Raw genomic sequence first — 24,000 nt, forward strand, 5'->3', positions numbered from 1 at the left:
GCCCCGTGCTGCAGTTTGAACATGATGTTGTTGGGTAGGATGAGTAATAGACCACTGTTTATGAACAATTATTTAGACGGGAAACCACAAAGTTGTTAGCCTCACTTATGTTGAAAAAGATCAAGGCTGAAAGCACGGTGTGAGTTAATGTTTTGGTGGATGTATGAGCACATTGTCATAAGTAGTTTTTATTTTGTTAAATCCAGAATCTTTGGGAGCTTACAGGAAATGTCATGGTCCAAGCTGTTCATGCCAGTCATGTGTTTAGAGACCTGTCAAAGTGACCATACGATTCTTGGTCCCCTCCGACTAGGGCCCTGCTTCCCCGATTGCTCAGTTTTGCTGGATGGCCAGCTCTAAAAAGAGTCCTGGTGGTTCAAAACTTCTTTCGTTTATGGATGAGGGAGGCCACTGTGCTCATTGGGACTTTCAATGCTGCAGAATTTTTTCTGTACTCTTCCCCAGATCTGTGCCTCGATACAATCTTGTCTCGGAGGTCTACAGACAATTCCTTGAACTTCATGGCTTGGTTTGTGCTCTGATATGCACTGTTAACTGTGGGATCTTATATAGACTGGTGTGTGCCTTACCAAATCATGTCCAATCATCTGAATTTACCCCAGGTGGACTCCAATGAAGTTGTAGAAACATCTCACAACTTCATGGATGATCAGTGGAAACAGGATGCACCTTTGAAGGTAAATTGATGCGATAAAGAATTGCATTCGCAGGGTAAGATTTGTGAAAGTGAACATAGGAACATAATTAAATTTGCATGTGCAGAGAAGTTTTGTAAATGTGTAAATCATCATTCAAGTGTAAGAAAAAAATATTTTCATTACTTTACTGTTATTTGTAAGTGTAATTTGTGTATTGTGAAACTAGCTTCAAGCTAACGCAAAATAAACATATGTATTCTTCTGACTTCCATTTTTCTGTGCTCACACTTTTGACACGTTGAAAATAACACAAATAAAATGTGTTATTTTGGAGAGGTTGCTGCTTAAATTCGCATTCCTGGGTCTATATATCACTAGCCTAGAAATCTAGACGCACCCTAGCGGCAGCAAATTGAATCTGCCCGCAAGTGTCGTCTAGCAACTCTCAATATCCTTCTGAGCTGTATTCCCCTAACTCTTGCCGGGCCAATCACATCGTGTATAGAGTCGGTGGGCGGGGCCATAATGACGACGGCCGAGTTGCGTTTGCGTGCTTCTAGTAAACACAAAAACTGGAGAACGGTGGCGGTCTTTCGAATCAGCTTTGACCGCGACTCTAGAAGACTTGGAGTTAAACTTTTCTCTGAGAAAAGAACAAAGAACGGCACTGAAGTCATTCTTAAAAAGGGAAGATGTGTTCTGAGTTTTGCCGACCGGATACGGCGAATGTTTAATCTATCAACAAGTTCTGTTTCACCTTCGTTGCTCTGGTTGGTGTAGCGCTATCCTATCGCGTGCAGAGGTAGTTTGAAAGACAACCGTTTATCCCGCCCCTCAGATTGAGCCCTGTCTATGGTGAGTTTCCAGACCAAACATCTTGATGTGGGTCTGGCTTGTCAAGCTAATTTATCACATAATTGAGGTCGCTTCAACCCGCAGACATGAAGAAAAACCCTTGGGAAAAATGGAGACTTGGCACACACCCAATGGAGCAGTTTCAGACTCATATTCAGACAAGAACTGAGTATGATGACGTCAGGCTAGCTGCTTACAGTGCGAGGAAGGCGGGTCAGCCTTCTTCTGTAGCCAATCAAATAAACTGCTCGCTGACTCTCGATTTAATCTTATCTGATTGGTTCAATAAAGACCCCAGCCAGAACACCTTTAATGACTAGTGATAGGGATAGCCGATTTCAGCAGTTTGAGGCCCCGTCCACACGGAGACGCGTTTAGCTGTATACGTATAATTTTGCACCATATCAGTGTTTCGTCCACACAGATCCGGCGTTTAAGAAGCATGAATCCAATATTTTTCGAAACCGGGCCCCAAAGTAAATAAATCTGAAAGCGACAATCTTCTGTTTTCGTGTGTACAGCGAATCTGTATATTTTCTGAAACTGTGAAGTCATCACACTACGTCCAGCACGGTGAAAGAGGTAAGGGATACAACTACATGCACTGGGCATGCGCACATCAATATTGCGTCATTTAATTACCGTATCTACATTATTGTAAGGGTATATTTTGGGTTGGGGTAGGTGTAGGAATTAATAAAACACATCTTTTAAGTAGCAAATGTATTTATTGTTATTTAATTGTGAGATTTTGGCTCACCTCCGACCACTGCTATACCCCGTCTAGCCACAACTCTTCTTCTTTGTTTTTAGTGTATTTCTGTGGCAGAATTACAGCGCCACACACTGGCCTGGCATGCAAACTACATCAGTTTTAGTTGGTTTCGGTAATCTCGTGTGGACGCAGATATTTCTTGAAACGAGGGAAAAAAAAGATTGGGTTGGGAAAGCTCTGGCTTCGTGTGGACGGGGCCTGAGTGTTTTGAAATCGGCCATCACTATATAAGACGTGATTTAGTGTGTTTTTGTTGTTGTTGTTTTTTTGCGCAAAATAACTATTCTCGTTGCTTAATAAAATTATTGTAGAACCACTGTAGTGAGAAGGGTTTTTAAACAATGTCTTTAGTGGTTTTTATGGGTCTTGATAGAGGAAATTGCATTATTGTCAATGAAGGGCTTTCTGAGCCATCGGATTTCAACAAAAATATCTTCATTTGTGTTCCGAAGATAAACAGAGGTCTTAGGGGTGTCGAATGACATGAGTGGGAGTAATTAATGACAAAATTTTCATTTTTGGGTGAACCCTTTAATAAGCTATGCTCCACTAGGCTGACGACATGCGTATTCTTCATAGTACCCAAGCTAAATTTTGATTGTCATGGCAAAGGCTGTGACTACCTTTTTGTTATTTTGCAAAGATTTCAAATAAACTACTTTATTGTTGTGATTATAGGGTATTGTTTGTAAAACTGAGGGTAATTAATTTAATCCATTTTGGAATAAGGCTGTAACATAAAATGTAGAAAAAGTGAAGTGCTATGAATACTTTCTGTACATTATAATTGGATTTAAACACTTTTTTGTTTTTGCAAATTAATAACTTGACAACAAACAGAATGTAACAATTTCATACTGAAAAAGTACCATACTGCAATCTGCATCCGGTTTCACACACAGGCACAGTTTGCTGTACACTCTGTCTGCACTAATATTCCATTCCAGTCATTACCGATGTCCTGATTGGCTTTTAGCTAGAATTCACTGGGTAAGAAAAAAAAAAAAAGATAAGAAAAAAAAAAAAACTCTGTTGACCCCCCTGACCTTTGGTGAAATCCATTGGTTGAACTGAAGAGAGCTGTATCTTCCATGTTAATCTTAATTTCTGGGACTTGTTAATATCACAAACAGGGCATACCTCTGTTCTCTTTATCATCCAGTCAGTGATAAATAGAGGAGGGCTTCAGTGAGTCTAGAACCGGCTTCAGTGTGTACGGTCACAGGCTTGACATGAGGGAGATCTTATCCTTCATTTCTCTGATGTTTAACTTCTGCTCAGTTACGGAAGGAATGTCTGATCTGATATTTCCCAGAAGCACTGATCTGTGTCCCCTTTTCTTCAGTTATACCTTTATTGTTTTATCTCATCTGAGGTTGCTGATGTTGACAGCAGTTTATACAAGCTTGCAGTGTTAAGTGATTTCTGTGTATCTACTGCCATCATTTGGCCAAATGGAGCTTTGCGCTCATGTTTTTTCATGTTTTCAAAAAAATTTTTTTTTATTAATTATTGTATTAATTCAATAAACTTGAATTATTGTAGTATAATTGGTAACAATTTGTATATGAATGTATATTAAAATATATACAAGTATTTGAATGTCACATTTAAAAATATCTGAAATGTATTACATGACACAGTGAAATATCAAACCAAGTTGTTTTTCGTTGCAGAGATCTTGTTAAGCATAAAAGGAAACCAATTACACACAGCTTTGAGAAATAAAATGGCATGATACAACAAAAAGTAAGACAAAATCTATTTATAAATATTCGTTTAGCACACTAGTGCCTGAGATCCAGGCCATCAGTGTTGTCCACAACGTGGCTGTGACAGTAATCGCTGCACTTTTGAAATTCTTATCATGGACGTAGTTTATGATGGACATTGCATGGAACGGGAAGAGATGCTCGTGGGAGCGTGCGTAAACGTCACAAGATTTCGATTTTGACCAGCAAAAATGTCCTTTGCATAAAAATCAGTCTAGGCTTTCATATTGTAGACGACTAAGGAAGTCTCGTTTATTATGTTTCGATACAAGATCTTGATATATTGGCAATAAGACAATTCATTACGTGTGTGTGTGTGATGATGTAATCTAAATATAAAAAATAGACAAAATCACCATGCACGATAAAAATATACTAAAACGAGTGCATTTAAAAAAAAAAAAAAAAAAAAAAAAAAAAAAAAATATCAGCCTATAACTAGGCTATATATTTTGACTCTCTACTTGATATTGACACAAGGGATGCAGGATATATCGGCCAATATATTTTCGTTTTTAATGTTATCGTTAATAACCCGATAAGAAAATTTCAGCTGAGATACTACAGATGTGCACTGTTCACCATGATGGTTTTGAATTGCTTGAAATTCGATTGAAATCACTTCAGCAATGAAAAAACGGGTAAGTTCTAATATCCAAACAGTGGCTCACCTGTCACACCTAACATTAAAGCGTCTTTGGTGTTTACATGGTTTCTACAAAATAAAACCAGAAATTGAGGGTATCGCGGGTATGATGTCATTGATAGGCGACTCACCGGCTCGTGCAGGTAATGAAACAGAGGCCATTGCTAATCGATTGCAGTGTGTCTTTCTAAGGAATACAACCACTAGATGGAGACAGGTGTGTTAAGCATTTTACAGAAGGGTTTCGTTTAACAAGCAACTTTTTTATTAATTTATTCATTCATTTTTAAATAATATAAATAATAATAGGCCTATTAAATAACAAGTGAACATGTTTTATGGATTTCATTTTAGTTGTTATTAAAAGTTTCCAGCAGGCAAAAGAATAAAATGAAATAATTTCGTAAAGTTTAAGAACCAGCGGTGTGTGAGAGCAGTGTAGGCCTGCTGCTGTTATTGGTTAGCATCCATTAGTTTACACGGTTAATTACGGTGAAACTTTGCACTGAAACTCTCATGAAATCATTCTCCCTTCGGGTGATTTTGTCCCTCATGGCACGTTTCAGGCCCCGTGCTGCAGTTTGAACATGATGTTGTTGGGTAGGATGAGTAATAGACCACTGTTTATGAACAATTATTTAGACGGGAAACCACAAAGTTGTTAGCCTCACTTATGTTGAAAAAGATAAAGGTTGAAAGCACGGTGTGAGTTAATGTTTTGGTGGGTGTCTTGGCACATTGTCATAAGTAGTTATTATTTTGTTTAATCCAGAAGAGAAAATGACTGACTCTTTTGGGAGCTTACAGGAAATGTCATGGTACAAGCTGTTCGTGCCAGTCATGTGTTTAGAGACCACGTTTTCTGTCTCTAATAAGTTAATTCACCCCAAAATGAAAAATCTCATTATTTACTCATTGGTCTTTCACTGAATTGAATGACAAGAGGAGAGGAATGCATATGTTAGCTAGTATCATATAATTGAAATGAAATACAATTATCATATATCAAAATAAAACATTATTTTCTGCAAGTGGACTGTATTGTCAAATAAGATTTGTATTTGTATTATAAAATAAATCATGGAATGAAATAATCTATAAGAGGTTAAATGGCATTTTAAGCAAACCATAGTTGCAGATTCATGGTTTGTAAATACATTTTTTAATGCAATACTCTTTCTCTTTTCATTGTTTTAGTAGCAAATTCTCATGCACAAGCTGTGCATGGAAGTTATATCATGCTTGCATGGTCATGGTAATGTGTCTGGTATGTTGGGGAAAAGATTCATATTGCTGTCAGACAAGAAACAGAGCAAGTCCTGCTGTTTTACGGTGTGTGAGAGAGAAGTTTCTGTGAACAAGCTTCGTTAACAAGACTAGCTTTATAGTTCTGTGCGTTGTTTACATAGTTTCCTTATCCTGTTGTTGTGAAAAGAAGTCAAAAGTCTGGTATTGTCATAAAGATTACCAAGGAAAAAACACGGTTATTCCTATGATGGTAATACGCTTTTAATATAGTGTTGATATCTCATAATATAGTGTTTTGTTTAGAGTGAACTAAATTGTATGTATTTTATTTTTTATTTAAAAAATTATTGTATGCATGGATACTACAGGGATGTCTGTTATTATTATATCTGTAAAAGAGCAGCAGATCCTTTAAGTCCTGTAAGTTGCGAGGTGGGGCCTCCATGGACTTGTTTGTTCAGCACATCTCACAGATGCTCAATTGGATTGAGATCTGTCAAAGTAACATTACAACAGTTTCTTGTCTGTTTGATATATTTATTATATTTATTTTTATGTTATGCATTGTTTGATAAAAGACATTACATTGAAATTAATGAAACCATTAAACTTAAAAACTATAAATGTGTGAACTATGTATATTTGCTAATGTGTTTCAGATAGAATAAAGGTTTATCAATATGACAACTAACATAACTTGTCATGTCCTGATAGAAACATGCACTTTATCTGATAATGCTGTGCTGTCTGTATACATTTACTTGTGTATATTTATCAATTACATGTAGTCATTAGGTTATCATTTTTATTTATTTATTTTTTTACAGTGCAGAATTGTTCCATTCCATATTTTTGTACATTTAAAGCACCCAAACAAAAAGCAGCAGCAGCAGCCAAAAAAGAAAAGAAAAAAGTGGCTTGTGAGAGAATAACAACACGTGTTCTTCCATCATCGAACACTGAATAACAGAGCATTTATGGCAGCATGGGTGCCATTATTCATCTATATTGTATATAGATAATATTGTGTTTATTCTTTTCTCTATAGTGAACTTAACTCTGGCACGGTGTCTTGTTTTTGTTACATTTAGAATTTTGATGATTGTAAAAGTAACACACAGACAGTTCTAAATTCTGACTCCATTATCTTTCCCTCAGTATGTTTTCTGACTAGAAGAGCTTTTTTAGAAATATGGCAGGAAAAAAATTTAACTGCATGTCATGTTGTTGTTAATCTGTATTTATGGATGTGCATATTAGTAATATAAATCTCAAATCAAAAATACTTTGTAGTTTTTTTGCTGCCAGAGATAATATCAGACAGGTAGTTTCCAGACTGTTGAGACTATGTTTTCTCAGTCACCAAAACAGTCTGGCACTCAACTGGTGAAACACAATACTCAGCAACATGCTTAGAGGGAGATAAGGGATCTTTTGGAAACATGTTGCTGTATTTCTCTTCTTGAAAAACTGTATGAAAATAATTGTGCAGGGGTTTCTGGATATGATCACATTTGACATCTTTACACTTAAAGGAAGTGTATGTAAGATTGTGGCCAAAACTGGTACTGCAATCACTCTCCCTCCCCCTGACTCGAGGTTGCCAGATAGGCTGCAGGATCAGCAGGAACGTTTGTAGATCTGCAGCTGAGGTACCTAGAGCAGAGCTGGCAACCCGGATGCCGAAACACTACTGACTTTGATAGCTGGAGGGCGGAGCTTCAGGCCAAAACACAACATGTCAACATCAACATCAGTTGAGGGCTGCAACAACAACTTTTAAATGAAAATATCCTGGCTGGACTACTGTTGTCAGTGATATAAATATTTGAAATTAACATGATTTCTTAATGTCTAGTGATATATCAGGGCTATTTTAAGATTCATTGAAATACATTTCTTACATACAGTTCCCTTAATATATATATATATCTAAACCTTTAGATGGATAGACTAGCAAGGGAGAGTTCGCTGTAAAAAAAAAAATCAGGTCTCCAATTGAAAATTTTACAATTTTCTAAAGACTGATCACATCTAAATTTTTCAGATGGCCAAATTGATGCAATTTAATTAACAGAAATTATATTTGGTCAACTGAAAATATTAGATATGATCAGTCACTAGAAAATGTTCATTTGGAGACTTATTTTTACAGTGTTTCTTCTTTAGGTTCTTTAGGTTTCATTTAAGCATTACATTTGCATTAAACCTTTTAAAGTAACAGGAAAATCAATATAGAAGACCTCAGCGTCCCTTTGAAAAAAGGTCTTTGTTTTTCTTATCAGCATGTTGAGTCATAAATCTCCACCGTGATCTCAAGCCCATGGGGAACAGAGCAGATGGCTGGACTGGAAGAATACAGCTGCTGATTGTCAGACATGATCACAGGAGAACAGTGCAGGACCGAATGGAAACCTGCATTGCTCCGAGATTTATCTTTCATTGCTCAGCAGATTTTGAATGGAGTTATTGGTCATGGTTGATCTATCAGCTTTTTTCAGATGTTTTTGTCTGAAGTAAAATAGACAAATTACTGAGACATGTTTGAGACATGTTTAAGATCGTTGACTTTTCTATCTAAGAAAAATATGGAAAACATTTAATGATTGAGAGTGATCTCAAAAAGAGGAATGTTCTCTAAAAACTAATTTTGTCATGATTCGGTGGTGGTTTCCCCTGATCTTGTGCAGGCTTGTGTTACTTTCCGTTTTACGCCAGGTTTTGTAGTTTGTATTATATTTTCAACAGTGCGTCTTTACATTAATTCATTCTTAAATAACCAAACTTCATCAACATAAGGGCAGATCCCTTGAGCACAGCAGATGAAGCAATATTTCAATAAGCTTTCCTTCATATCCTCGATCCTCAATTTAATACCTTGCAGCCTTCCCTTGCATCCTACATGAGGAATGAAATGCGAAGCACCCATGCTGTGTTCCACTCCACTTTTAGACACGCACTTGCAAACTTCCCTAAGCACTTCCCCTCTGGGGAATCCCTGCCGCCATTTTGAACGTGTTCCACTTTGTGAAGTGGACATGGGAAGTTTATATGAACAGACCCTCGCTACCTCTATTTTGGCAGAGTCTACTTCACATGTACACTTCAGGCAGCTTCATATAACACACTGCACACAAATGTGATGTCCCTGCATATCACATTTAATTTACCCCACCACAAACAACTTTAAAAAAAAAAACAAAAAAAAACAAAAAAAAATTAAGGAAAAAAATAAAATCAATCAATTCCATAGTGGATTCCAAGTGATCAAGGGCTTAGGCCATTCCAGTTCAGCCCATTGCAAATATTCCACCCGTAGTGGGCACTCATGTATGGAGCCCCGCACATGACATGCAAGAAAACAAAGGTAAATAGTATGCACGATTTACTATTTCGTTAGCCTGTCCTTATCAGACTCTCGTACATTTCATTTGTACAGAGTCTGGGCACTCTCCATTGACAAGTGTTTATTTCCGCGAAGGCGGGAACTCTGTTAAAGTTTAAAACTATTGGATCTGCCCTGAGCCGCTCTGTATCTGCCACAACCGCGAACAATTGATCGTGACGTATGTCATGCGCCCTTCGCCTGTTTCTCACAAATCCGTCAAAATAAATGTGCAGCCTACCTCAGTGATAAAACTATAGGATAAAACCTTAAACTCGTGCATTCGGATTGTGATTGTGTTATTTACGGTGGACAGGAGAGCTTTGTGATCAGGAACACGCTGCTCACGTGGTCCGTAACATGATTGTATGCTGTAAATAAAATGTCATATTCTTAGTATGATAAGAATAAATGCTGCTGTAAATAACTGACCAATTCAAATGTTTACCTGCTTTTATTTTAGTTTGTTTGAGCGGTGATGAAATATATTGCTCTTGTAAATACTTGCCTGCATTTTAAAGAAATACAAGTCTAGAAATGCATCCAAATAACAGCAAAGCGCAAAAGTACGGTGCTCTGCAGTGGTCAAAAAGGATATAAAGAGTGAATTTTGAAGTTATATATTCGGACAGCTATTACATCACCACACGACCTCATGTTTATCAAAAGCAGTAGTTAACTTGGCCGGGGATTTTTACGTGGATGGTGGGAAACGGATGGCAATAAAATCACTGACTAGCCCCTGTAAATGATGGCAATACCTTCGGACCACGACAAACAATTACCGTCCGAATGGGGCTTCAGCCAACTCCTTCACCACTGACGGAGCGAGCTGGAAATCTAACTTTTCCCGGATTCACCCTGTTGGGGAGGAGGGCCACAACACCATGGCCACCAACAAACCCCAGCAAAGACTGTTTCTTGCTCCGGCTTTAACTTCTGGATATTCGGCAGCGGTGCCACAATGGAATGAATGGTTTCATTTGCATCTTTCTCCTCGCCAACATTACTGAACTACAACTCAAACTAGCGCACGACATCAACGTCATCGTTCTCACCCACTCTCTCTGCTTGCTGACTTGACCGGTAAAAATTAGTTCGAAGAAAACCTAAGAATACACCGCAGTCCCAGTAGAACTGAAGGAAAATTTAAATTGAGCGGAAGTACGTAGGAGGGCAGAGCTAGGCTATTATTTCGTTCCCTCGATTTATAAATCTTTTGCACTTTTTACTAATTTGTTCCCTCAGTTTATAAACTGCGCACGTGATTTAGCAAATTGAGGGAACGAATTAGTTAAACGTGTGCACGATTTAGCAAATCTAGGGAACAAATTAGTAAAACATGCGCACTAATTATAAATCGAGGGAACAGAATAGTAAATTGTGCGCACAATTTAGCCTACTAGTTTTTTACTGCATGTCACGTGCTGGGCTAGGGAACGGAATTGTAAATTATGCGCACTATTTACCCTTTTTTTCTTGCATGTCATGTGCGGGGCTCCGTACTCATGCAGCGTAAACAATGACGCACATCCGAGTGAACGAGTTGGAGGGAATTTAGCGAGTGGAGGGCATAATAAAAACGAACTGGAACACAGCGCCAGTGTTGAACGTTGTCCTCCTGCATCCTATTCTTCTGCAATCCAGAATGGCAGCACAGCTGAAAGGTTTGTTTGAGCTGCGCCCTCAGCTGTGCATGTGTGAATTTGCATTTCCCATCAGCCTTAGGCTTATTAATTCAATTTTTGGTGTGAAAGGGCTTTTACATTTGCCAAAAATAGAACCTTTTTTTTTGTTATCAAAAAACAAATAGGGCATGTCCAGTCCAGATGAGAAAAAGTAAGCAAAAAAAGTAGCACACTTTCCCTAAAGTAACTAACACAGTCTCTTGTTAGACATAAGAGAAAATATGCTTTAGAAAAATACTGGTGGCAAGCTGTTGAATCAATGCATTACTTACACATGCCTTTATATGATGTTTAGTCTTAGACTATGTTTGGTATACAAAGACTCACCTCATGCTCATTTTTGTAATGTACCACCATGCAAATGATATTCCCTTAAAAACAAGTGTCCGAATGAACGAGTGCAATTTTTTGCATTGACTTTCTCTCCAATTTCTTTGTAGGAGTAAAACTAAGCACAAAAGAGACTGGTGTCCAATGGTTAAATGTTCTGCTAAGTGTTCTGGTAATCTTACTAGACAGAACCACGATGATGTCACGCCTTCTGGAAGTCTTGTGGCACTTCCCGCTTGTGGCTCATGGGCCATGTCTCATCTCCAGCTCTTTGTTTGGCAGAGAAAACAAACTGTACCTCACATAACCACATTAAACTGCAGGCTTATTTGGTCGGCCTCGTCCTGCCCGTTTACAGTCTTACCCAATGTTGCCGCTGTCTGAGGTTTGACCATTGCTCACTGTACGCACACATACTATACGCTTTTTAAAAAAACACGGAAAGACGGAAAGGAATTATTTTCTCTCTTGGCTCTCGTCTAACAAAACCAGACTTGTTTGCACTCAGTCTGCTTATTGGGTTATGTAAGACTTACTTCCCTTAGAAAGCAGGAGTGATACACACATCACAGCTCCTGTGGGCTCTAGAATATGATCGTAAACCATTTCCTTTCATCACCTTTCACAGGCAATCACAGCCATTCAACTGATACAGAACGACTGCAATGTGAGTTTAATCAACAGGAGGTTAATGCTGACTAACTTACAGTATACTGTACTTTAGACACAACATTGTTAGTTATTTTGCTTCTCCAACTAAAATAGTTTCAAACAAAGAAAGAAAAAAACATTAGTAGTTCCTAAATGAATCAAATCAGTGAAAGGGATAGTTTACCTAAAAATGAAATGAATCCCATGATTTACTCACCCTCAAGCTATCCTATGTGTATGACTTTCTTCTCTCAGACAAACACAATTGTAGTTACATTTAAAAAATATCCTGGCTCTTCAGCTTTATAATGGCAGCGAATGGTAAATGAGATTTTTAAGGCCAAAAAAGCACATCCATCCATCATAAACACACCACATACTCAGCATTTACAAAAAGAGGCACTGAAATATACATATATTGTGTTGTGTAACTTTTTTTAACATTAACTTGACATCTTATGTTTTTTTTTTTACTTCTTACTTTACATTTTCTTACTTTTCTTGCATTGCACTAATGGCTTCCGAAAAGATTCCATTAGTTAGACAAGAAGCGATTGAAAAAAAAATTTCACCAAAAATATAAACATTTTATACAATAGCATATTTATAACTGTACGAACGAGCCAGGGACAAATCTTCCAGAACTGTTCTTTTTAGTTCACAGAAGGAAATTATTACAATATTTACTACATACAACCTTATATTTCTATAACATTTATCATGAGTGAGTTCTCTAAAACACTGCACACAGTTTTATAAAGATATTGCATCCACATATGGAAAAGTTCTGGCAATATACTCATGCAAAATGCCAAACAAGTCCCTGCAGTAATTCCCTCCCAAAACAGGAGTGCTGGTTGCTGGGAAATACCTTAATTAGCACCGGGTCTACGCCTCCGACAGACAGACGGGGTCTGAGTCATGTGGAGGAGAGCAAAAATGACTCGGCTCCAATCGAGAGAAAGTTTCACTCCACCGTTAGAGTCCAACAAAAGCCTGCATGCTCTGACTGCTGTTTGCATTTGACTTTTTTTGTCCTTCTGGAGTTCCTGTGTTAAAAGGAGAGTCCAGGGTGTGGTTAATGACCGGCTTCATTTTGGAAGTGTGCTGCATCGGAACATTTCAATTCCTAAAATACTGTTATGAATAGTGAGATCTTAAACCCAATGGAACGCAGCAAACAGGCTTATGTGTCCTGTGTCAAGCTTCGTTTTCAACATGCCGGTGGCTCTCATAAGATGCCGTTATCGCACAATGTAAATATGCACTGCAACAAAAGCCTACTAACTCTGCAATTCCAAGACATTCGCTGGACTCAGTGTGACCTTTAAAAGTACAATGGGAAAATGGCACTGGAATGTGCCTTTGATGTTCAGCAAAAACTATTGGCACCAGGGAGCAAGAGTATGACTCTAGGTTAGAAAACAGCAACATAGTTTTTGTTGTAATGCAATTTTTGGACATGTACCATGGTGACTTCATGGTTTTTGGACATACCATGGAGTACCATCTAAATGCATGTGTATAGTACTCATTCATTGCCATCAAAAGGACCTGGTGCACCTGGTATTAAGATGCGTTTCAGTCGATCGGCTCACAAGTGGACAACGCTAAACACAGGTTTAAACTGGGTCTAAAACATTTTGCCAATCAAATCAAAGAAGGCCAAAGGCTTACAGTTGGCTTACTGTGAGTGACTTGCAGGGAGACTGTCCTTAGGTTGCTGTGCTGTAAACACTTGTTTCCTCGATCACAGCCGAGTATGTGTTTGGAACAGATCGTTTCTTGTTTTTGGCTAGAAGAGATTCGGATGTCTAAAGCTTACTTTCAAACATTTTGTGTGGTCTGTAAGTTAATATTTGCTTACTTCAAATTAGGCTTGTATAAAGCCTGGCTATTTATCAGAGAAACATGGTTGACTTTAGGGTGCAAGTGTTTCATGTACACTGAAGTCCTCAATGCTCTTGCATTTATTATTCTTTGAATTTTGTTCTCCAGATAATCTGAAGTTTTTTAGGATCAAACATTAAACAAGCTTATGATCTCATCTGTAGATAGTCTGGAAGCCAGAATACTAGGGCGTCAACAACACTAGTGTACAGCTGTTTGGTTACGTCACCCACAGATAGAAATGACATCTGAAACAAATTGTCCTGGAGATAAATGATGAAAAGCTGAGCTTACTCGGCTGTAAACAATCTCCTCGGTTCTTTTGGTTTAGATCACTGAATCCAACAGACAAATTCATTTCCAGTTAATGATGTAAGATTTCTGGGTAATCATTAAAATTAGCTGAATACCCTTACTGTATATGATTTATATTGCAACATTTATGCTTAAATTGTGTTTTTGTGATTGGGCATTAGAATCAAGTTTGCTTTAGATGACAATCACTAATACAGCTTCAAACAGAGGATATGATAAAGCAAATAAAAAGCAGAACATATTATTAGCAGAGTGTTTATTAACTTGCCTTTGGTTGGATGTGATGACTCAGGACATTTTTTTCTCTTGGCTAGCAGAGAAAACACAGGCAGCGTTGCCCATTTTAGGCATGTCTCTTTCACCCCAACCTGCGTGTGTTTGTCTGTACATTTGGAGAACAGAGAATGCTATTAGTACCAGTGGATGATCGGGTCATTCTATCATCACTCCCTAAATCAACATCACATGGGCATGAAACTGTGGCCTGGTCTGGGCAAAATGACCTGGATGTTTCCAAATAAAGAGACCACAGTCATCAGAAAGGATAGCCAGAGTAGACGGTCTTAACTAACAAAGAATTGTCTGGCAAGTAGGTTTTCGCCATCTATTTACTTACTTTTCTGACTGTCATCCAGAAGATGAAATGATGAAATTTAAGCTGTGTATTGCACATTAAAATGAGGGCGTTTAAAGAACTATTTGAAAAATGTGTGTGTGGGGGACTTGAATGCATGAATCAACAACATGAGGGGACAAACTTAGACCTTTCTAAAATGTATAATGGTTGTTACGCCCCTGAAAATGATTATATTTAGATATTGTTAATTACTGTGTCTATATATATTATAATACAGTAGCCCTGAAAAGTATTTAGATACATGAACCCCACGTACAACGGAAAGCTATTGCATTAGACACACACACACACACACACAAACACACACACAAAATCAAACCAACTGGCATTTGCAGACATATGATACTTTTCTCCTTTCTCTCTAACTTTTCTGAGCCATTTTTGCAATGACATTTAGTTCTCATAGTGAAAGTGGATATCCTGAAAAGTCCGTTCTCCATCCCCTTCATGAACTAGCTATAGGCTATTAATGCATAGAGTGTCCAAAAATGTGTATTATATCTGTTGTATAATAATTTAACATCTAAAAAACGTATTTTTGTGTTGTAAAGGGTTTGTGATAATGCTCTTTCAATTAAATGCCAGCTGATTGGATGTTGTGAAATTACATTCATACATTTAGGATTCCATTTACATAACGCCGGTTTCAACTAAAAGCGGAAAACTATTCTTTTTATTTATGACAACAGCATTTTGGGGGCCTGAAAACACAAACTTTTGAAAACGGGTTTCAAAGTTTGCAAGTTTTTGAAAACGATACCATTATCGTCTCTGTGTAAACTTAAACACGTGGATCTGTAAAAACGGTGACGTCAAAGACTGTGCCTTGCATTTTCATTCTATAAGAGCATATAGTGTTTCTTTACAGTGACATCGCGGCCTGGCATGAATAATACAGTGTTTTTATTAGTTGGTGGATTAGTGTGAACAGGGATCAATTGTGTTAGGCGAAAAATGCAAAGGAAAAACGTTTGTTTTTAGTACATCATCATGTAAACGTACCAAAAGGATGGCCACACACTTGAAGATTTTAAGCCAGATTTGCAACCCCAAACAGGTGTGGTCTGATTTGAGGCTTCTCGCAACTGACTTTTTGTCCAAAAAATCCTCAATTGTGCGGTGTCATTATGATTATTTTACTGCTCCCGATCACGTCAGAGCCTGCACAATCTCAAATAGTAAAAATATCAAATATGTTGATATTGTGATGTGATACCCGAGATGAGAGCAAGCAAGCTTCACCAACTGGATGTTGCGTGCTTCTAAAGCTGAAACTTCGCAGCCACAAAAGTGGAGTATTGAGGAGGATGATCGACCATATTCTTTTTTTCTTCTTTGTTTTTCTTCCCATAAAACAAAACTCAATTTAGGAGAACCAGCTGACGACGCCAATTATATTTCAATTTTGTCAATATTCCAATGTCACGTTGGATCTTGCGAGTCTCCGTGAGATCGAGTCTCACTGTAATAATGTCACTACAATTGTTGGTCTCGTGGCCCAGACGAATCTTTAGTGTGTGCATTTGAAGGATCATAACCTTCAATTTTAAAATCTTCTAGTGTGTCCCAGGCCTAAGTGTGGTTTAAGTGTCCTTTTTTTGGTCACTCTATTGGGCTGAATATGTTGTACACACAATTATTAACCCTTTCACACACAGAGGTAACTACAGTGGACAGCATGGGCGTTGGAACCATTGTGTTTGGGTGGGACAAGACCCACCCACTTTTTAAGACCAATGATATTGGACCCACTCACTTTTATCATCTCTAATTCAGCACTGTCTGCTTACCTTGACTACCCCTTAACCGAGAAACTTATTAAGAAACGTATTATTAAACACATGTTAAACGCTTTATTTCCCTTTTTCTGATATTTGCTCTTTTTTTATTGAAAATAAATACCTTTCCGATCTGATATGTGAAGGGGAAAGGGAGTAGAGCGAGTGTGGCAAAAGGCGGATTCGAACATATGCTCGATTTGCGTCAACTTGATGCCATGCGTCTTACCCCTACTCTACAGCCACAATAATTCAGTGATTTCTGTAATTTTGTCTGGCCCAATCAATCGTTTAGTAAACGGCACTTTCCGTCTGGACACGGAGCATAAAAAACATGCAACTTGTTCATTATCATGATCTGTGAAACTGTTGATTTCTATGGGAGTTAAATGAATATAGCCTTTTTATTAGACTATTGTATTGACTAGTTTGAGGTCTTTTTTGGTATAGGAAAGGGATATGGCCTCAAACGCACCATAATGCAGGAAATCACATTTATGAAATCCTTTTTTTTCTGGGGGAGAACCCCCAGAGCCCCCGCAAAAAATTTTTCCCCACCTATCATATTTTGCCTTGACCGCTACTGACCCACCCACTTTTTATTTGCTTCCAACGCCCATGGTGGACAGCTATTCTAAAAGCATTTTTCTTACCTATACATGGGTTTTGATGGCATAGTTGCACATCAACCACTACAGTGGACTTTAGTGCATTATCCTATACACTGCCACCTCGTGGCAAGCCGTTGTATGTGGATAAAAAAAAAAAAACTTAAAACCAAGATGTCCGACAGCCAGTCAGAAATGTCAAATTGATCCGGAATATCAACCCATTCCTTCTATCCTAAGAGTCTTATCACTTAAATTGACCAATTATTGATTTTAGATTGGGAGGAAATTCTGATCAATTATCTGCCCACTATATTGAATACAATATCACTGCCTATATTTCAGCTACACTTAATACTGCTGACACTTGAAAATACTTCAGCTGCAGTAACCTTTCTGGCTGTAAATAAAATTATTTGTGTTATTATGAAGTAATTTGCCGTTATATCAAAACTTATGTGATTGGTATGTTTCTTACAATGCTATGATCTGATTGCGTGATGCTACCCCCAACACAGCTCATTTCAGATGGGATTGAAAACACCTGATCTTTTTCCACAGTCTGAAAACATCAATCGATCAATGTAGATTTCAGTCTGAGGTTTTCTTAGAGAGGACAGATACGGTAGGATTTGGTCCATTTTAAATATAATCAGAATTATCAGCTAATAAAATTAAATTGACATACTCTGATAGATTGAGCGTTATCTATAGTCTGAGTTGGGTTTCCACATGAATAACTTCCTCATGTTCTGATATCAAAGACATGTGGAGTTTAACTTATGAAGTTCTTCGTCTGCTGGTTAAACGAGAACGAACTGAATTGCTTTTGAACTAACTGAAGCTGTTTTATTTATTTTTTGCATAGTAGTTTTCATATGATTTTATATAATTTTATGAATTATATAAGTGTATTCATATTACTACCAACAACTGCACAGGCCAGACTATATGCAAAAAGTCGTGTTCTTTTTCTAAATGTCTCTTGGATTTTGCTGTTTCATGTTGTTGTCAGCCAGTAATTAATCTCTTTAACATATTATAGTCAACAGAATCCTTGTTTAAGATGTTAAGCAACCATTCCATGTACCTAATTTTACTAGAGACAGCTGAATCTAGATACAGATGATAAACTTTTATGTGAATGCACAACGTTTGACGTCAGCGACAAAAGATAAGGGAAAGGTTTTCTCCTCCCTTTTAAAAGATAAGCCTGTTCATTTTTCTATCCTAACTATGTAAAATTATATAATTGCATTTTAGAATTTGCATTTAAATAATCTTTGCTGCATTTTTGGTCAACATCCTTCCTGTTTTAAGTTTTTTTTTAAAAATGAGCTAGTTTCTGTTTTTAGGACGGTGTGGTTTGCATTTCTATGTAAATAAAAAGTGTATTTCAATAAAGAACAAAACTACTGTAGAACCACTGTGTCTTTCAGACATTTTAGTGGTCACATGAGACACCTTAGCAAACAGCACCTCTCAGGTCTTGTAGAGGCAGCTGTTTCATTACTTCTCTCACCTTGTACCTGCACTCTCTCTCTCTCTCTCTGTGTGTGTGTGTGTGTGTGTGTGTGTGTGTGTGTGTGTGTGTGTGTGTGTGTGTGTGTGTGTGTGTTCGTTCAAATCCCACCCTACCCTGCCAGTTTCCAGACACTGTTTAGACTTTACCAAGGTGTGCTGGCTAAAATTGTAAGTATTGCTCAGTCTTCACCTTAAAATGGAAATTACATTTTGTAATAAATTACATGACCCCTGTCCCCAGGTCCCATCCATGACTTTCTGTTTTGCATTTTTTTTGCGTACAGACGACCCAATTATCAATACAATCCCCTAACAATAAATTTGACCTGTTTGCGACTGATTAAGGTCTTGGTACAATGTCTTACCTGTCAATGCATGTATTTCCATACCTCCGCACACCCTGCTCACGTAGACGTCACACATCATTTACACATTTCATGCTATTCGGAGTTAGACCGACACCTTTTACAGTTCCTCCTGAACCAAAACAACCAGCTTATGCTGCTTTTCATGCCATAACTACTGTAGTTTAGAAGAGATGGTAACCCGTGACATTATACACAGAGCTGTTCATGACTCGAATTTATGCAGTTCAATGCAACACTATCAACGGCGAAATGAATCTGCAGCAGTCTGGTGGTAGCGCTCAGTACTCTTTAAGAAGTTTATGTTCATTATTATTGTAATGTTATGTGTTTTGAGACATTTGTCTTTTGACACTTTGCAAACTGCTGTGTTTTCATGTGTTTTGAAGAAGCTTTGGAGATGCTCTGAAGGGAGGGTTGGATCTCATGCTTTAAAAGCTATAACTTACTATTGCTAGCACTGCTAAAATTGCCTACCCTACCTTTAAGGGCAATGAAACCGGAAGAGCATAAACTTTTAGGACTTTTACCGCTTTATTATTTTGACATACAACAGTATGGATGAAATACTTTAAATGCAGAACAGTGAATCACCATATTTATATACTGTACAATTGTATACCAAGGTAAACAAAAATATAAGTAAAAAAAAGTGTCCATATTAATTTATTTTCCTCACAATTTATACTTACAGGTTAAGTAGCATTAGTCTAATTGATCTTTATAGAAATCAAACAATCGTTTTTCTTTGTTTTAATGACAATTGTTGATTAATTGAACTGGGCGTTTATTTGTGAACTTTCAGATGACCTGATCGACCCCATGAAAGGCTACATTAGGGATCTGGAGGTCAAGAACATTGCAGACACTGCTAAATGATTGAACAACCATCACTATTCACACACCGTCAACAAACACTCATGTCTACCTGAGCAGCAAGGTCACTGAGTCACTGAGTTTCCCGGAGGATAACATGGTCTCGCCACCACCAGGGTTGGCCGTCTGCTCACAATAGAGTGTCCCGGCAAACAGGAACTGGTTCAGTGGATCATCGTGTTTATGTGGAATCCAGCACGTTGTCAGAGCTCCTTTAGCCTGACATGAGCTGGATGAGGTGAAGTGAAGTCCTGCAAGATTAGTGTGGAGAAACCAGAATTCTGTGTGTGAATGTAAAAGCTTTCACATGAAGGTGAGGAGTGAGGAAGAGAGAAAGAATAAGTGGCGGGCCGGAAAGATAAGGGAAGGACGAGACAAGCTAGTCAAGACAAACTTTGGTTTTCAAGTGCAAGAATAACTAATGTGAAAAAAAGAATTGGGGATTGGCAAGATTTTTTTTATGTTTTTGAAAGAATTATGCTCACCATTTTTTAACACAGTAAAACATATTATTGTGAAATATTATTTAAAATAATTACACACACACACACACACACACACACACACACACACACACACACACACACACACACATATACATACATACATATATATAAATATATATATATAAAAATAAGTATATCAGTATATCTTTCTGGCTGTAAATATTATGAAGTAATTTGCCGTTATAAAGGATATCAGTGCACTTGTTCCTATCAGTATATCAGTGCACAGTTTGCCATCTTTGATTTCATGTCATACAAGAAAGGATTCTTTCCGCCATCTATTTTAATGGACAAAGACCAAAATTTCCATAACTGTTTGTCAAGACGATCCGAGGGAATCGATTTCTCCAATTCATTTTTGCCTGGAAAAAGTTAGAACTGAACAAAGAAGACCATTACAATGTATAAAAAAAGAATATACAAAAAGACAGATTATCCTGGGTTTTAGACATATGGAAGTTGTTGGTTTTGGTCTTTATATACTAATTGCAGTAACATCTGGCATTTGAACAGTTATTTAGCCCAATATATGTGACTCAACTGGCTAAAAACTGTTTGGCTAGAGACTCTATGGAAACATCTATTATGTTTAAAAGAAATCTTGTACAAACATCCCCTAAATGGTTTGACAGTGTCTCGCAGGCTTTATCCCTCTGACCGTAAATGTACTCCCACCTGGTCCTGGCAGGACATAATATGAAAATATCTCGACCAAAATGTACCACAAATGAGAAGCGCTGACATTCAACATTGATATCATCTTTTATATAACTACTTCATGACTGAAGAGTCCCGTGCAGATACTATAAGGAAGCCATTTGTAGGGCGATATAATCACTGCACTGCTGTTTGAATAGCCCATGTCAAGCAATGGGGAGAGTGAAATTAAATGCATCACTGTCTGCATCAAAAAGTCAACTTATTCTTCAATTAGCATACAATTATGACCTTTCAAGGAAATCTACGCTATTTAAAGGGGTACTTCAGCGCTGGGAAGATGAATCAGTATTTAAACTGGGTCATTAATGTAGTAGAAATGGGAAATTATTTTTGAATTTGGTGCTTTCTAGACTGAGAAAAGACAGAAAATGTATTTTTGTCTCATGGGGATGAAAGACAACAATTCCCAGAATGCTTCACTGCCCTGTGAGGCCACACCCAAAGCCATCGCTACTGAATCACTTTTACTTTCCCACCACCGCATTCATCTTCATAAAATCAGTTCAGTTAGAGAACAGAAAGTGTCTGTTCAATATATTGTGATTTAGCCACTGAGGAAGTGTCAGAACAAACGCAGCAGGAGTCAGATTACACACATCGTGCTAAGCTGAATGAGCTCTCGTGATGAAAGCTGAGGTAAACGCGTCCACGCTCGCGGCAGTAGTTCTCAGCGCGTTTTCAGTTCATGCTTTTGGAAGATTAACTTTCATAGGAATTAACTTGAGAAGTTCAAATACTCACTTTGCTCCACTGGCCGCACCGTTTCCATGAATGCCTGAGCCGAGCTGAGCTGTGAGTGCGACCCCATCCCTCATGTGCGAGTTGAAAACGTGTGGAAATTACTCCCTCTGCTGGCTGTAGTCTTTAGTGTCTGGCCAAACATTTTACCGATGATGCAAATCGACGATATTTGCGTCAGCGGAGTAATTTTTCCAGAAATAAAATCCATAAATCTCTCGTCTCAGGGGGATATGATACGGGGGAGCGCGATCATTCGAAGATACTCCAGGGTTTCTACTGATAGAAAGCCATGTGCTAATTGCTGAAGTAACCCTTTAATATTTGAGCTAGTTAACCCAAAAATTATCTGTCATAATGCTCTCGCATAAATTATTCACTCTCACATTGTTCCAAACCCATAAAGCTTTCACCCATAAAAGAGGCACGTGCAGCTTCATGTACTGTATGTTCGCTGATCAATGATTATGTGTGAATAAAAGCTGATAAAACTTTATTTTGCTTTATTTTATTTTTATTATTTATTTTATTACCAGGACTTGACATTAATACCCGTCAACCCACCAAATGCAGGTGGATTTACGCAGTGGCGTGTTACGCAGTCACTCCTACTAGCCACTTTGGTGGGTTGAATTATATATAGCTCTGGAAAAATTAAGAGACCACTGACCAGATGTTGGACAAAGCTGAAAATTAGACTCATCAGAATCAGAATCAGAATCAGTAAGAGCTTTATTGCCAAGTGTGCTTTCACACACAAGGAATTTTCTTTTGGTGCTGAAGCTTCCAGTGCACATAAACAATACAATACAACACTGTAATAAAAACTTCTAAGAATAAAAATATGAAGAAAAATATGAACAGTATAAGGTCACGGTTACGTTTAATCAGAAGACATAGATTATGAGCATTTACAGTATTTGGGTGGTAAGAATAAATATAAATAATAAATAATATAAGTAATCACCTGAGTTTAGGAGATATTGCACTAAAAAGTGGGAATAATTGCACTTACAGGCATTTGCCTTGGGGGGGGGGGGGGGGGGGGTTTGGGGGGGTAACTGTTCAAGAGGGAAATGGCCTGTGGGAAGAAACTGTTCCTATGCCTAGATGTTCTAGTGGCCAGTGATCGGAGTCGCCGTCCTGACGGTAACAGTTCAAACAAGAGGTGTCCGGGGTGAGTGGAGTCTGTGATGATTTTACCCGCTCTCTTCCTCACTCTGGAAGAGTACAGGTCCTGGAGGGTTGGCAGTTTGGCACCAATAATCCTCTCTGCAGTCCGGATGGTACGTTGCAGTCTCCTGATGTCTGATTTGGAAGCTGAACCAAACCAGACAGTGATGGAAGTGCATATAACAGACTCAATGACAGTAGAACTGAATCAGCAGGTCCTGTGGCAGGTTGAACTTCCTCAGCTGACGAAGGAAGTACAGTCTCAATGTGATTGTCCCACTTCAGGACCTGAGAGATGGTAGTTCCCAGGAACCTGAATGACTCCACTGCGTCCACAGTGCTGTTCATGATGGTGAGTGGGGGGAGTGCTGGGGTGTTCCTCCTGAAGTCCACTATCATTTCCACCGTTTTGAGCTCAAGGTTGTTGAAGATGACCTTACTCCAGTCCTCTACAGTCCAATCTTTATGGTCCCTTGCAAACCTCAGCCTGGCTCTTCTTTGCTTCTCATTGATGAAGGGCTTTTTTCTAAACAAAATTAACCCAAGCGCTCTTTGGTGATGTGGATCGTTGTTACTGTTTATCATCTGTCCATCATCGTATAAAGGCCGCCCTGATAATTTAGATGGTCTGAACAGCTCTGGTTCGAGCATAAGTTGCTCCACAACGGATCAAATCCAGACCGAACTTCCCAACCTCAAATGTTGTGGGCGGGGCTAAGTTCAGCTGGCATCCAGGCCAAAAAACGTGTAACAACGAGAAAGGTTGACATGGAGCAGCTAAATCTCCAGCCTCTGGGGAATTGCCCTTTTTAAACAAACACTAAATAGCGGAGAGTATGCTGGTAAAAAGAGAGTGTGACA

The 24,000-nt window shown here is 38.2% G+C and overlaps 1 protein-coding gene across 1 annotated transcript in view; it reads right to left on the reverse strand.

The window, feature by feature from the left end:
• The window catches only part of cpo (carboxypeptidase O), a 34,089-nt gene extending 10,365 nt beyond the window's left edge, over positions 1-23,724 (reverse strand). Inside the window, exons 1-4 of the mRNA XM_067442513.1 lie at positions 23,328-23,724; positions 23,170-23,286; positions 20,055-20,253; positions 619-690 (exon numbers count right to left, since the gene is read on the reverse strand). Coding sequence (XP_067298614.1) covers positions 619-690; positions 20,055-20,253; positions 23,170-23,286; positions 23,328-23,724 — 785 coding nt within the window. The remainder of the gene's footprint in view (positions 1-618; positions 691-20,054; positions 20,254-23,169; positions 23,287-23,327) is intronic.
• Positions 23,725-24,000: the final 276 nt, after the last annotated feature.

Source organism: Pseudorasbora parva, chromosome 4 (genome assembly GCF_024679245.1).
Source record: "Pseudorasbora parva isolate DD20220531a chromosome 4, ASM2467924v1, whole genome shotgun sequence".
Lineage (NCBI taxonomy): Eukaryota > Metazoa > Chordata > Actinopteri > Cypriniformes > Gobionidae > Pseudorasbora > Pseudorasbora parva.